This window comes from Rattus rattus, chromosome 7 (assembly GCF_011064425.1).
Source record: "Rattus rattus isolate New Zealand chromosome 7, Rrattus_CSIRO_v1, whole genome shotgun sequence".
NCBI lineage: Eukaryota > Metazoa > Chordata > Mammalia > Rodentia > Muridae > Rattus > Rattus rattus.
This window is the reverse complement of record NC_046160.1, coordinates 227,762-242,564: the sequence shown is the minus strand read 5'-3', so window position 1 is coordinate 242,564 and position 14,803 is coordinate 227,762. Positions and strand designations below refer to the sequence as shown.

At 39.0% G+C, this 14,803-nt stretch overlaps 1 protein-coding gene across 1 annotated transcript in view; it reads left to right on the top strand.

The window, feature by feature from the left end:
* The window catches only part of Alkbh8 (alkB homolog 8, tRNA methyltransferase), a 98,624-nt gene extending 84,984 nt beyond the window's left edge, over nt 1-13,640 (top strand). The window contains exon 13 of the mRNA XM_032908693.1: nt 13,566-13,640. Coding sequence (XP_032764584.1) covers nt 13,566-13,579 — 14 coding nt within the window. The 3' untranslated portion in view covers nt 13,580-13,640. The remainder of the gene's footprint in view (nt 1-13,565) is intronic.
* The last annotated feature ends 1,163 nt before the right edge of the window (nt 13,641-14,803 follow it).

The following is a 14,803-nucleotide window of genomic DNA, read 5'->3' as shown; positions in this document are numbered from 1 at the left end:
TGGATGTCCTATTCAAAGCAGAACCCTGTGAAATAAAAGGTTAAAAGGTTAAGAAAAAATAATGGGACTATGGCAATGTGATTCATGTTTTACATACTTGAAGAATTTTAACTGACATTTTTAAAATATAGGTTGTCATAATCTGGTGGCAGCTGTGAGCCTCCTTTGACTTTTTAGAACTTGACTTCCCGCACTACTTCATAGCTATGTCTGACCTAAAGTAAATTTGTCTCTAACAATATTGTGGTATGAATGAGAAATGTCCCACCACAGGTTTGTTTATTTAACTCCTTGGTCCCAGGTTAGTGGTGCGATTTGGGGAGGTTATGGAATGGTTACACTGTAGAGCCTGGCTAGAGGAATTATTGTGGGGAACTTTAAGGATTTCTGACTTTTTCCTACTTCCTGCTTCCTATATGTGAATGAGATGTAATCCCTCAGCTTCCGACTATAGAAATCTAGTGCCATGATGGACTCTTCATTCCTGTGGAACAGTAGGACAAAATAAACTCCTTTTGTAAATTGCTTTTTGTCATAGTATTTTCTCACTGCAATAAAAAGTAACTAGTACACATGTTTTTAAGACAGTATTTTCAAGTCAGATGTTTTTAAAACTTAACTCCACCACATAGTAGAAGTTAGAACTTGGCAAATGCATATCTGAAAGAGAAAAATGATAATACTCAATTGCAGTTTCATTGGATAGATTACATGAGAGAGCACAACTATTTCAAACACTGTGCTTTTTACACAGAGGACAGTAAAAGCCTTCTTGCTCCATCCTCATCTCCTGCCCAAACTATACACCTGGAAGCAATGTAGTTTTACCTTTTCTCATGTATATGTGTATGTAGTCAATTTGATATTGACATTCATTAATACATCTCTATGATTCATTCATTGTTAATTTACTGATTTGCCTTTTGCATGTCAGGCATAATTCTTCTTGGAGAACATGTTGTATTATGCTCAGTGGTGGGTTGTAGAAAGGGCAGTAAGAATAAGCACGATTGAAAAACATACATTATTATCTGAAATGACATATATTTCCCATAGAGAAAAAAGATGTTGATCAGGTCCGGAAGCTAAGACAGTGAGAAGGCTGATTGGTTTCAGCTTCTAAAAAAGTGCTGACAGTTCTTTGTAAGAAGAGTTTTAAGTGAAGATTTGACGGAGGTTGGAGAGTTAAGTATATGCTTACATGTGGAATCAGAATTTCTGATTGAGAGAAAATTTAGTGTAAAATGCCAAAAAGAAGGCCAAAGTGAAGAACTTGCAAGGAGAAGGTGTGTATGTAACAGAAAGTGTATTCTCAGCCATGTGTTCATGGTTTCAACCAACTGTAGACCAAAATAATAGGATAATCATTCTCTTACTATGTCTCCTGCAGCCAAGATCATCGGGCTTGATTGCTGCCTTGTAGTGATTTAGAATCACTGACACAGACTTCTGGACATGTTTGTGAGTACCTGCCAGGGTTGGGGGAATGGCACTCATTCTTAAAAGGACCAGCACCTTCCTTTAGACAGCCCAGATGTACAAAGGTTTGAGGAAAAACAGTTTCACCTCTATGCCTTCCCCTTTCTTTGTGTCTCTTACTGCTGTTACCATTCTCTTCTAACAGCTTCTTTTGCTTTACAATGTGATCTGAATTTGTCATTTTCAGGGGCTGCTGTATCAGCTTGAGAGACTGAGCAACTGATGGATTCTCTCCCTTTCCAATAGGCAGATGACCATTGTTAAACTACAAAGCCTCTGTCATGTATACCAATCTCACAAATACCATTTTATAATAAATATATTCTGTTTGTTATGTTACTCTAGAAAACCCATCTACTACATGAATGCAACGGTGTAACTACTACATAACTAGCATTTTTATATTGTGTTTATAAGTAAGCTAAAGTTCATTAAAATATACAGGAGGATGTGTGACAGTTTTATTAAAATTTTATTTTATATATAAAAAACGAGTATCTTTAGATTTAACCTCTTCTAGAGGTTCTTTTTTTTTTTTTTTTATTAACTTGAATATTTCTTATATACATTTCGGTGTTATTCCTTTCCCGGTTTCGGGCAACATCCCCTCCCCTCCCCCTTCCTTATGGGTGTTCCCCTCCAGACCCTCCCCCATTGCCGCCCTCCCCCAACAATCTAGTTCACTGGGGTTCAGTCTTAGCAGGACCCAGGGCTTCCCCTTCCACTGGTGCTCTTACTAGGATATTCATTGCTACCTATGAGGTCAGAGTCCAGGGTCAGTCCATGTATAGTCTTTAGGTAGTGGCTTAGTCCCTGGAAGCTCTGGTGGCTTGGCATTGTTGTACATATGGGGTCTCAAGCCCCTTCAAGCTCTTCCAGTTCTTTCTCTGATTCCTTCAACGGGGGTCCTATTCTCAGTTCAGAGGTTTGCTGCTGGCATTCGCCTCTGTATTTGCTGTATTCTGGCTGTGTCTCTCAGGAGCGATCTACACTTCTGCACTTCTTTTGCTTCATCCATCTTGTCTAATTGGGTGGCTGTATATATATGGGCCACATGTGGGGCAGGCTCTGAATGGATGTTCCTTCAGTCTCTGTTTTAATCTTTGCCTCTCTCGTCCCTGCCAAGGGTATTCTTGTTCCCCTTTTAAAGAAGGAGTGAAGCATTCACATTTTGATCATCCGTCTTGAGTTTCATTTGTTCTAGGCATCTAGGGTAATTCAGGCATTTGGGCTAATAGCCACTTATCAATGAGTGCATACCATGTATGTCTTTCTGTGATTGGGTTAGCTCACTCAGGATGATATTTTCCAGTTCCAACCATTTGCCTACAAATTTCATAAACTTCGTTGTTTTTGATAGCTGAGTAATATTCCATTGTGTAGATATACCACATTTTCTGTATCCATTCCTCTGTTGAAGGGCATCTGGGTTCTTTCCAGCTTCTGGCTATTATAAATAAGGCTGCGATGAACATAGTGGAGCACGTGTCTTTTTTATATGTTGGGGCATCTTTTGGGTATATGCCCAAGAGGGATAGCTGATCCTCAGGCAGTTTAATGTCAATTTTCTGAGGAACCTCCAGACTGATTTCCAGAATGGTTGTACCAGTCTGCAATCCCACCAACAATGGAGGAGTGTTCCTCTTTCTCCACATCCTCGCCAGCATTTGCTGTCACCTGAGTTTTTGATCTTAGCCATTCTCACTGGTGTGAGGTGAAATCTCAGGGTTGTTTTGATTTGCATTTCCCTGATGACTAAAGATGTTGAACATTTCTTTAGGTGTTTCTCAGCCATTCGCATTCCTCAGCTGTGAATTCTTTGTTTAGCTCTGAACCCCATTTTTTAATAGGGTTATTTGTCTCCCTACGGTCTAACTTTTTTTTGAGTTCTTTGTATATTTTGGATATAAGGCCTCTATCTGTTGTAGGATTGGTAAAGATCTTTTCCCAATCTGTTGGTTGCCGTTTGTCCCAACCACAGTGTCCTTTTGCCTTACAGAAGCTTTGCAGTTTTATGAGATCCCATTTGTCATTCTTGATCTTAGAGCATAAGCCATTGGTGTTTTGTTCAGGAAATTTTTTTCCAGTGCCCATGTGTTCAGATGCTTCCCTAGTTTTTTCTTCTATTAGTTTGAGTGTGTCTGGTTTGATGTGGAGGTCCTTGATCCACTTGGACTTAAGCTTTGTACAGGGTGATAAGCATGGATCGATCTGCATTCTTCTACATGTTGACCTCCAGTTGAACCAGCACCATTTGCTGAAAATGCTATCTTTTTCCATTGGATGGATTTGGCTCCTTTGTCAAAAATCAAGTGACCATAGGTGTGTGGATTCATTTCTGGGTCTTCAATTCTGTTCCATTGGTCTATCTGTCTGTCTCTGTACCAATACCATGCAGTTTTTATCACTATTGCTCTGTAATACTGCTTGAGTTCAGGGATAGTGATTCCCCTGAAGTCCTTTTTATTGTTGAGGATAGTTTTAGCTATCCTGGGTTTTTGTTATTCAGATGAATTTGCAAATTGTTCTGTCTAACTCTTTGAAGAATTGGATTGGTATTTTGATGGGGATTGCATTGAATCTGTAGATCGCTTTTGGTAAAATGGCCATTTTTACTATATTAATCCTGCCAATCCATGAGCATGGAGATCTTTCCACCTTCTGAGGTCTTCTTCAATTTCTTTCTTCAGTGTCTTGAAGTTCTTATTGTACAGATCTTTTACTTGCTTGGTTAAAGTCACACCGAGGTATTTTATATTATTTGGGTCTATTATGAAGGGTGTCGTTTCCTAATTTCTTTCTCGCTTGTTTCTCTTTTGTGTAGAGGAAGGCTACTGATTTATTTGAGTTAATTTTATACCCAGCCACTTTTGCTGAAGTTGTTTATCAGCTTTAGTAGTTCTCTGGTGAACTTTTGGCATCATTAAATATACTATCATATCATCTGCAAATAGTGATATTTTGACTTCTTCTTTTCCGATCTGTATCCCCTTGATCTCCTTTTGTTGTCTGATTGCTCTGGCTAGAACTTCAAGAACTATATTGAATAAGTAGGGAGAGAGTGGGCAGCCTTGTCTAGTCCCTGATTTTAGTGGGATTGCTTCAAGTTTCTCTCCATTTAGTTTAATGTTAGCCACTGGTTTGCTGTATATGGCTTTTACTATGTTTAGGTATGGGCCTTGGATTCCTATTCTTTCCAGGACTTTTATCATGAAGGGGTGTTGAATTTTGTCAAATGCTTTCTCAGCATCTAATGAAATGATCATGTGGTTTTGTTCTTTCAGTTTGTTTATATAATGGATCACGTTGATGGTTTTCCGTATATTAAACCATCCCTGCATGCCTGGAATGAAGCCTACTTGATCATGGTGGATGATTGTTTTGATGTGCTCTTGGATTCGGTTTGCCAGAATTTTGTTGAGTATTTTTACGTCAATGTTCATAAGGGAAATTGGTCTGAAGTTCTCTTTCTTTGTTGGGTCTTTGTGTGGTTTAGGTATAAGAGTAATTGTGGCTTCATAGAAGGAATTCGGTAGTGCTCCATCTGTTAGACAGACTAAGAGAAGTCATGAGCCAAATGGACTTAACGGATATTTATAGAACGTTCTACCCTAAAGCAAAAGGATATACCTTCTTCTCAGCTCCTCATGGTACTTTCTCCAAAATTGACCATATAATTGGTCAAAAAACAGGCCTCAACAGATACAGAAAGATAGAAATAATCCCATGCGTGCTATCGGACCACCACGGCCTAAAGCTGGTCTTCAATAACAATAAGGGAAGAATGCCCACATATACGTGGAAACTGAACAATGCTCTACTCAATGATAACCTGGTCAAGGAAGAAATAAAGAAAGAAATTAAAAACTTTTTAGAATTTAATGAAAATGAAGGTACAACATACCCAAACTTATGGGACACAATGAAAGCTGTGCTAAGAGGAAAACTCATAGCGCTGAGTGCCTGCAGAAAGAAACAGGAAAGAGCATATGTCAGCAGCTTGACAGCACACCTAAAAGCTCTAGAACAAAAAGAAGCAAATACACCCAGGAGGAGTAGAAGGCAGGAAATAATCAAACTCAGAGCTGAAATCAACCAAGTAGAAACAAAAAGGACCATAGAAAGAATCAACAAAACCAAAAGTTGGTTCTTTGAGAAAATCAACAAGATAGATAAACCCCTAGCCAGGCTAACGAGAGGACACAGAGAGTGTGTCCAAATTAACAAAATCAGAAATGAAAAGGGAGACATAACTACAGATTCAGAGGAAATTCAAAAAATCATCAGATCTTACTATAAAAAGCCTATATTCAACAAAACTTGAAAATCTACAGGAAATGGACAATTTCCTAGACAGATACCAGGTACCAAGTTAAATCAGGAACAGATAAACCAGTTAAACAACCCCATAACTCCTAAGGAAATAGAAGCAGTCATTAAAGGTCTCCCAACCAAAAAGAGCCCAGGTCCAGACGGGTTTAGTGCAGAATTCTATCAGACCTTCATAGAAGACCTCATACCAATATTATCCAAACTATTCTTCTAGAGGTTCTTGAAGCACTTTCATCATCCCCACCTGCACCCCAGATACTGAAAAATGATTCGAGTTGGAGACAAGGTCAGAGACAATATAAGATATGCCAAAATTTTGTTGGTTATCATTTTGAGATTGCAAGCTCTTCGGAACAAGTGACATCTTATTTCCACTTTGAGGAAAACATCTGGCTTCTGTGTGAAGATTAGACAGTAAACAGATTAAAGGAATCAGTCAGGAAGTGTTTAATATAATCCATACAAATGAGAAGTGAGTATTGGTTTGTGTTAGTGAATATGTTGGCATTGGACATAGAGGAATAGTATGCTTCAGGAGAAATTGGTGTGGTGTGACCGAACACAAGGGTCCCACAATGTCTCTGTGCTTTTTGCAGTCTATTTTCCTAGGGCTGTCATTCTTCGGTCCAAATGCAATTTTGATTTATCCATTGTTTTCCTCTGTGATACAGGCATAGGTCTCTCGTTGTACTGCCCCAAGCAAATCTTGCAGGTAATGCATCTGCAGACCACCACAGCAATTGCTGTGAGCTCAGAAGTTCTACTCATTGCTGAGCAGTCAGTATGTGAAAATGGAAGTAAACAGAACACAGTGCAACAATTGTGATCACAAATTCATTTAGCAACCATTACACTGAGACAGACACACACATTCAGAGATTCTAAATACTGTAGGCAACAGGATAACAAGCAAGTGGTGCTGCTTTATTTTCAGTACAAAGCAAAAAGAACTTGGTTACCTAAGAAGAGCCTGACATGCTGAGCATGACATTCAAATGCCCTCTCACCTGATGCCGCCTCACCTGATGCAGCTCTATTTATTGGTTTCAGAAACCATTACAAGAAAAGGAAAAAAATGTGGAGGAAAAAAAGGAAAAACAAATTATTTTAGACCACAAATCTCATCTTCATGTTGCATAAAAGCAAGTGAAGATTTTATTGATTATGACCCAAAAGGACATGCATGGTATGTACTTACTGACAAGTGGATTAGCCAAACAGTAGAGAAAACCTGCGATCCACCCCACAGGCCAAAGAAGTTAAACAAGGGGGAAGGCCAAAGTGAGGATGTTTGAATCTCCTTTAGAAGAGGAATCAAAATAATGATGGGAGGCAGAGGGAAAGAGGGAGGGACCTGGGTCAGAGAGGGGAAAGGGAACAGGATCATGTATCGGGGATAGACAGAAGAGAAACCCAGGAGAATGAATGAAAATGTGCAGCAGCTGGTGGTGAGTGGTGGTGAAGAATCTCTAATAAGTCCCAGAGTCCTGCGATGTGAGAGACTTCCAGTACGCAATGTGGGTGACCTTAGCCAAAATGCCCAATAATGGGGAGATGGAACCTGAACAGTACACCTGCAGTATTTAGACAGGCTCCCCTGTGGACAGAAGGGGTCACCAACCTACCCTCAAAATTTTTAACCCAGATGGTTCCTGTCTAAAAGAAATACAGAGACAGAAATGGAGCAGAGATGGAAGGAATGGCTGACCAGCCCAGCTTGGGATCTATCCCATAGACAGGCAACAAACCCTGACACTGTTACTGATGCTATGTCGTGCTTGCAGGAGCCTATAATGGCTGTCTTCTGAGAGGCTACACCAGCAGCTGACTGAGATGTATAGAAATACTTAGAGCCAACAATTGGACTGAGGCCAGGAACCCCTATGGGAGAATTAGGAGAAGGATTGAAGTAACTGAAGGGGTGACAGCTCTGTAGGAAGACCAACAGTGTCAACCAATGTGAACTCCTGAAAGCTCCTGGAGATTAAGCCACCAACCAAAGAGCATACGTGGGCAATTCCGTGGCCTCCAACACATAGGTAGCAGAGGACTGACAGCCTTGTCTGGCCCCAGTGGGAGAGGATGTGCCTAACCCTGTACAGACTTGCCTCACAGAAGGGGAATATCCATCCAGGATGTGTACACTCTCAGAGGTAAAGGAGAGGGGGCATGAAGCAAAGAATTCTTGAGAAGGAGAACCAGGAGAGGAGGGCAACATTTGAGATGTAAATAAATAAAAATAATTGGTTAAAAAAGGAACCAAGGAAAAAAAATGAGTGTTTATTCTTGCTTTCAGTCTCCAGAGAGGAAATTTGAGCCTTTTAGCAAATGAAACTGGACTCTGCAGCACACATACTGAACAATCCAGTGAAGACTAGTATAGCCCTTGTGCAAGGATGATGCTCAAACTTATGAAGCATTCCATAAAACAAAAAAAGCACGTAAAACACTCTAAAATGAAAATGGGAAGGGAGAGAATTGTGTTTGATCAGGAAAGTCCTCTTCACCTGCAGTCCATAAATAAGTCATAGAGGGCTTGTGCACATGTAATACTTTTGATGCAGGCTCATGTGTGAAATGACCATGTATCAGCTTCCACAAAGTTAACAGATGTGACCTTCCTATGCTTCTGTTCACAAGATTACATGTAGCAACAGTTAGCAAAAGAAGCACCAGTATCCTTGGATACTAGTTTATATTTTCTAGATGATGGTGCCCCTAGAATATAATTAGATGAGAATATTCTAAATTTATACTTGATTTCTATGAAGCAGGATTCTAATCAAGACAATCACCAAAACAGATGACATAGGTCCTAAAGTTGAATCAGACCCAAGACTGAATGCATGGCCTAAAACCTAACCTCTTAATCTTCGTCTCATAATTCTGGAAAAAGACTATGACTTTCAAGCAGGATAACTGGATTAGAGAAAGAGATGTAATCAGACATTTGGGCATAACTAGACACTGACTCTTAACTGTGAGTCATTTTAAGAAACTCAAAATGCCACTATCTGTAATTAGGAGCTTGAAAAGGGTAGATCATCAATGGAATTTAGCTCAGGTTCAGCTCACAGTAGGTGGAGTGAATTCCTCAATCCATATTGTAGTACATTCACTAACTGGAATGGAAATATTCAGCAGCTGGCACAGACTCTATGGAGTGTCCAGGGTTACTATTTAAGTAAGGACATCTGGAAGCCACTAATGGAAGTAGTAAGGCTAAGCACTTATTATTTATCAACAATTATACTTTTAAACCATAATTGGTTACCTGCTAGGATATAAGTTATCAGGAGAAAAATAAGAAAAAGGAAAGATTTATAATTGCATCTTCTTGAAGATTTATAAAACAAATTTTTGCAACATTCTTACATCATCATAGATCTTCTTAATAAACTAGGTACACTGATTATGCCCCCCCATATTTGTTTTGAGACTATAACAATAGGACAGTTTATTGACTGACTTGATTTCCTATAGAATGTTCTTGTATTCTTCAGGCAATAAATTACATCTTTTATAAAATTAATTTATTGCAGACAATAGGCAGCAGTTATAAAATAAGTATTATTACTTGGAGATAAGTAATAGTTTAATCACAACAATAACCCAAGTAACACTAAGAACAAAGACTTTACCGAACATTAGTGACTGGGTTTGGTGGCTGCATTTGGGTTGGATCCCCAGGTGGGGCAGTCTCTGGATGACCTTTCCTTCCATCTCTTCTCCATTCTTTGTCACTGTATTTCCTTCTGTGAGTATTTTGTTCTCTATTCTAAGAAGGAATGGACCATTCACATTTTGATCTTTCTTCATATGGTCTGTGAATTATATCTTGAGTATTCTGAGCTTTTGGGCTAGTGTCCATATCAGTGAGTGCATACCATGTGTGTTCTTTTGTGACTGGATTTCCTCACTCAGGATGGTATTTTCTAGTTCCATCCAGTTGCCCAAGAATTTCAGGTAATCATTGTTCTTAACAGCTGAGTAGTACTGCATTGTGTAAATGTACCACATTTTCTGAATCCATTTCTCTGTTGAAGGACATCTGGGTTCTTTCCAGCTTCTGACTATTAAGACTGCTATGAACATAGTGAAGCATGAGTCTTTGTTATATGTTGGAGCATCTTTTGGGTATATGCTCAGGAGTGGTACAGTTGGATCCTCAGGTAGGACTCTGTCCAATTTTCTGAGGAAATGCCAGACTGATTTCCAGAGTGGCTTGTACCAGCTTGCAATCCCACCATTAATGGAGGAGTGTTTCTCTTTTCTCTACATCCTTGACAGCATCTTGCCTGTGTCTTTGAGACTCTTTCCTACTTCCGTTAGTTTCAGTGTATCTGGTTTTATGTGGAGTTCCTTGATTGAGTTTGATTTGAGCTTTGTACAGGGCAATAAGAATCAATTTTCATTCTTCTGCATGAATGCGAATTCTACTGACCACCAAATGATCCAGCACCATTTGTTGAAAATGCTGCTTTTTTTTTTTTTTTTTTTTAAACACTGGATGGTTTTAGCTCCGTTGTCAAAGATCAAGTGACAATAGATGTGTGGGTTCATTTCTGTGTCTTCAATTCTATTCCATTGATTTACCTGCTGGTCTTTGTACCAATACTATAGCAGTTTTTATCACTATTGCTCTGTAATACAGCTGGAGGTTAGGGATGGTGATTCCCCCAGAAGTTCTTTTATTGTTGAGAATAGTTTTCTAATTGCCTTTGCTTCAGCTTGGCTCTGGGATCAGCTGCTGCCAGCCCCAACCCTGCCTCTTTCTCTCCTTACCTTTGCTCCAGGAGGGGTTGTGTTACCAGCTCATTCTTGAGACCCTAGAATGTGTGGCTATAAGACATACAGGCAGCTGTATTATTTTAGTACTTTCTGGCTAGGCACAATTGCTGGGTGCAGAATCTCCTACCTAGAAAGGCATGCCCTCATCAATTATTATCTCTGTTTCTCCACCTGCTCTAAACTTAATGGGTGTTTTAATTAGTTCCCACCAACCTCCTTGGCCCCTGCCTGTAGTGGAGGCTGCAGGCCCTAGCTGCCCCAAAACCTTAAGTCAATTGTGCTTTCTTCTAGTTCTAAGGTATGGCCAAAAAAGCTCTTCTCTCTTCCCCTGTGTCACTTTTCCTCTTGGGACCTCGAAGCCCAGCAATTGTTTCTCGACTTCTTTATTGACAAATGAAGAACCAGTTAGCATATAAGACCATAGAGTGAGCACCTCCCCTTACATTCCTCCACTCAGCACCATTCAGGAGCTGGCATGAACCAGCAAGGGTGAGCATCTGCCATTAAGACAACTTGGTCTACAAAATTTAAAGTATTTTGTGGAAAAAAATGTTTTAGCTCCTGAACTAATATGTCAATCTGTAAGGTTTTTCTAATTTGAACCCAGAAAAATATTTTTTTTATTAACTTGAGTATTTCTTATATACATTTCGAGTGTTATTCCCTTTCCCGGTTTCCGGGCAAACATCCCCCTCCCCCCTCCCCTTCTTGATGGGTGTTCCCCTCCCCATCCTCCCCCCCTTGCCGCCCTCCCCCCAACAATCTAGTTCACTGGGGGTTCAGTCTTAGCAGGACCCAGGGCTTCCCCTTCCACTGGTGCTCTTACTAGGAAATTCATTGCTACTTATGAGGTCAGAGTCCAGGGTCAGTCCATGTATAGTCTTTAGGTAGTGGCTTAGTCCCTGGAAGCTCTGGTTGCTTGGCATTGTTGTACATATGGGGTCTCGAGCCCCTTCAAGCTCTTCCAGCTCTTTCTCTGATTCCTTCAACGGGGGTCCTATTCTCAATTCAGTGGTTTGCTGCTGGCATACGCCTCTGTGTTTGCTGTATTCTGGCTGTGTCTCTCAGGAGAGATCTACATCCGGCTCCTGTCGGCCTGCACTTCTTTGCTTCGAAATAGATTGATATAGTTTCTTGACTCCATAAAGTTTAGACATCAAAGTCAAGACTGGTTCACCTACTTTGTCTATGGACTAAAATGCATGCCAATTGGCAGAATCTACTATAGGGACACAAAAGTCTTCAGATCTTTGTCCTTCCAAATTGTAAAATTGAATCTTCTCTTTAGAACCTAAGATTTTCCATGTGGAAGCAAGCGATTCTTTTTTTCTAATGTAGAATTCTGTCTTTCAGGTAGTCTTAGAATATTGCACTTGTAAACACAATGTCAGTCTAGCCTCAGGAAAAAGAGTGAGATATCTCAAATGAGTTCCTTTAAAGCCCATCTGAAGTGAGAAATGCTTCAAGTGATGCTGGTGCTCACTGCATGAGAAATATAAAGATAGTACACTAATTTCATCTGAGAAGGCAGAGCTTTGAATTGACACAGCAGACATCTGGTCAACCAATTGCTGTTTAAAAGAAAAAACATTTAATTTTGAAGAATTAACTGTCACCATTAAAGAGAAAATGCTCTTGTCCACAAGAGCTATGATCTCTGCTGGCCAAAAAAATGTTCCTCTCTATTTATTTTTAATTATTTATGATGTTTAAACTATCGTTTTATTTGAATAAAATGGCTCTTGGAAGTTTTTCCAACAATCTTCATATACTGTATCATCACCTAGAATGATGTGTCTCACAATGTGGCTGCTCATATCTGTTACCTGTCACTTTCCAGTTGAAGACCAATTTTTAGGTCTGTCCAGGTATAGGAGCTCCACTCTTTCTCGTGGTAATGCTGGTGTTTGCATTTCACAGGCATCTGAGGTGATTTGTATGTACTTTAATGGTGTAGCAATTTGATTCTGTTCTCTTTTAAAGTCCACACCGAGCACCATTATAGGAGTAGTCAGGAAGTCCAGGCTTAGGAAACAAAGAAACAAACAAAAAACAACAACAAAAAGTTACTAACAGTGTGATGTTAATGTGTCATACATTGTCTGAGCCATATTTTTCAACTTGGGAATGACAAAGTCTTTATTGTACAGTGAATAAAAAAGGTAAGAGATGAGATTTATAGAATATATAACTTCAAAGACAAGTAAATACATGATAATTGTGATGATTAGAAGTTATGTATGTGAAACAAAGTGGTATAGAATTTATAGACTTTGGATTACATATTGGATGAATTTGAACTCAGTGATGGTCAGTGTTTACAGGAGTCAGAAGGGAAGAGAATATTTCCCATGATTTTACTCATAAATGGTAAAATGAAAATGTTTACCATAGTGACATCTCTACATTTATACATTTACATTTAAAATTCATTTGTACACTTTACTTATCGGACAGGGACCACAAATAGTGGTGGTGATTTGTAGAGAAGATAGCACCTGAATACAAAATACTTTGGTGCTCCACCAGAGAGAATCCATTTCCAATGCTGAAGAACCCACTGATAAATATTTTCCTTGACATGATTTTTACATGATTTTTAACAAAAACGCAAGGATTATAGAAGGCTCTTATGCCATAAAAACTGGAGAGAAAACAGGTAGTTTAGCATGGTGTTCTAGTTTCTTTCTAGTGCTGTGACAAAGACCATGACAAATGCAGCTAAGAGGAGGAAAGGATTCATCTGCTTTATGCTTCCAGGTTATAGTCCATCATTGAAGAAAGTTAGGGCAGGAACTTAAAGCAGAAAACATGGAGGAATGTTGTTTGTTTGCTTCACAGCTCACTTGCTATACTTATATAGTTAGAGACTAGCTGGACGAAGAATTGTGACACCAAAAATGAACTGGTTTTTCCTAAATCAAATAACAGCCAATGTAGCTTTTCCCAACCTATGCCCACAGGTCAAACTGATTGAGACAATCTATCAATCAAGGCTTTCCCCAAAGATGATTCTAGGACACGTCGATTTGACAAAGGTGACTAGGACATACAATCGGGTCATTGCCTTGGGGGTAATGTCTGATAATTGTTGCCATTGATTTACACTTAGCATATAGTTTGGAAGCCCTACATGCTTTGGCTTATTCTATTCTCACAGAATTTGAAACATACAGTGTTGTTAACCACATTGCAGTTAGGAAACCAAATGAAACAGATAATTTAAAGTGGCATGAATAAGTAAATGGCAAAGTTATTTAGTCTGGCAAATCTTGCTTTTGAACCTGTGCAATTAATGCCTCACTAATATTTCTGAAATTATCACAGACTCAGTTGTTGGGAACAGATTTTCAAATCTCTGTTACTGGCTACAGCATATTGTCAGAAAAGACTCTCAGTCGTTCTTGACTCTTGTCCTACACTTAAAGGCAGCCAACTATATATTGCAGAGGATTTGAAATAAGATTAATATTAGAGTGATTATATGATTATAATGATCTAAACTGTGACCCTTTCAAAATCTAAATAAGGGACTGTTGATAATCACCAGGGAAAATGATATAAATTAGATTGTCTTTTTATATTCATAGTCATTTTTGTAAGAACTAAAAAGTTTTCATATAAATTAGATGTGTCCTAGTATACATAGAATGACATAGGTCATCCTCATAGGGTATGGTTCAGTCTCAAAGAAAGACACTGTGTGTCTATGTATCTGTGTCTGTCTGTCTGTCTGGTGAAATTACATGTCCTGTATACATTACATGTTAATTTATGTGTGTTAACATGTATGATTGTTTTCACTCATCCAAATACCTTTATTTTATGGGCAGTTTTGTGGATAATCTTGAATGATCTCAACAGTTTCCTTATACATGATGATAAAATTTAACCTAACTTCTTCACAATGTCATTTCATATGAATAATACTTTCAAAGAGGTTTCTAATTTGGTAAGGATTATGAATCTATTAAAAAACTTTTTTTTTTTTTTTCTTTTTTTTTTTTATTTTATTAACTTGAGTATTTCTTATGTACATTTGGCAAACATCCCTTCCTCCCCCTTCCTTATGGGTGTTCCCCTCCCACCTCCCCCCCATTGCCGCCCTCCCCCGACAGTCTAGTTCACTGGGGGTTCAGTCTTAGCAGGACCCAGGGCTTCTCCTTCCACTGGTGCTCTTACTAGGATATTCATTGCTACC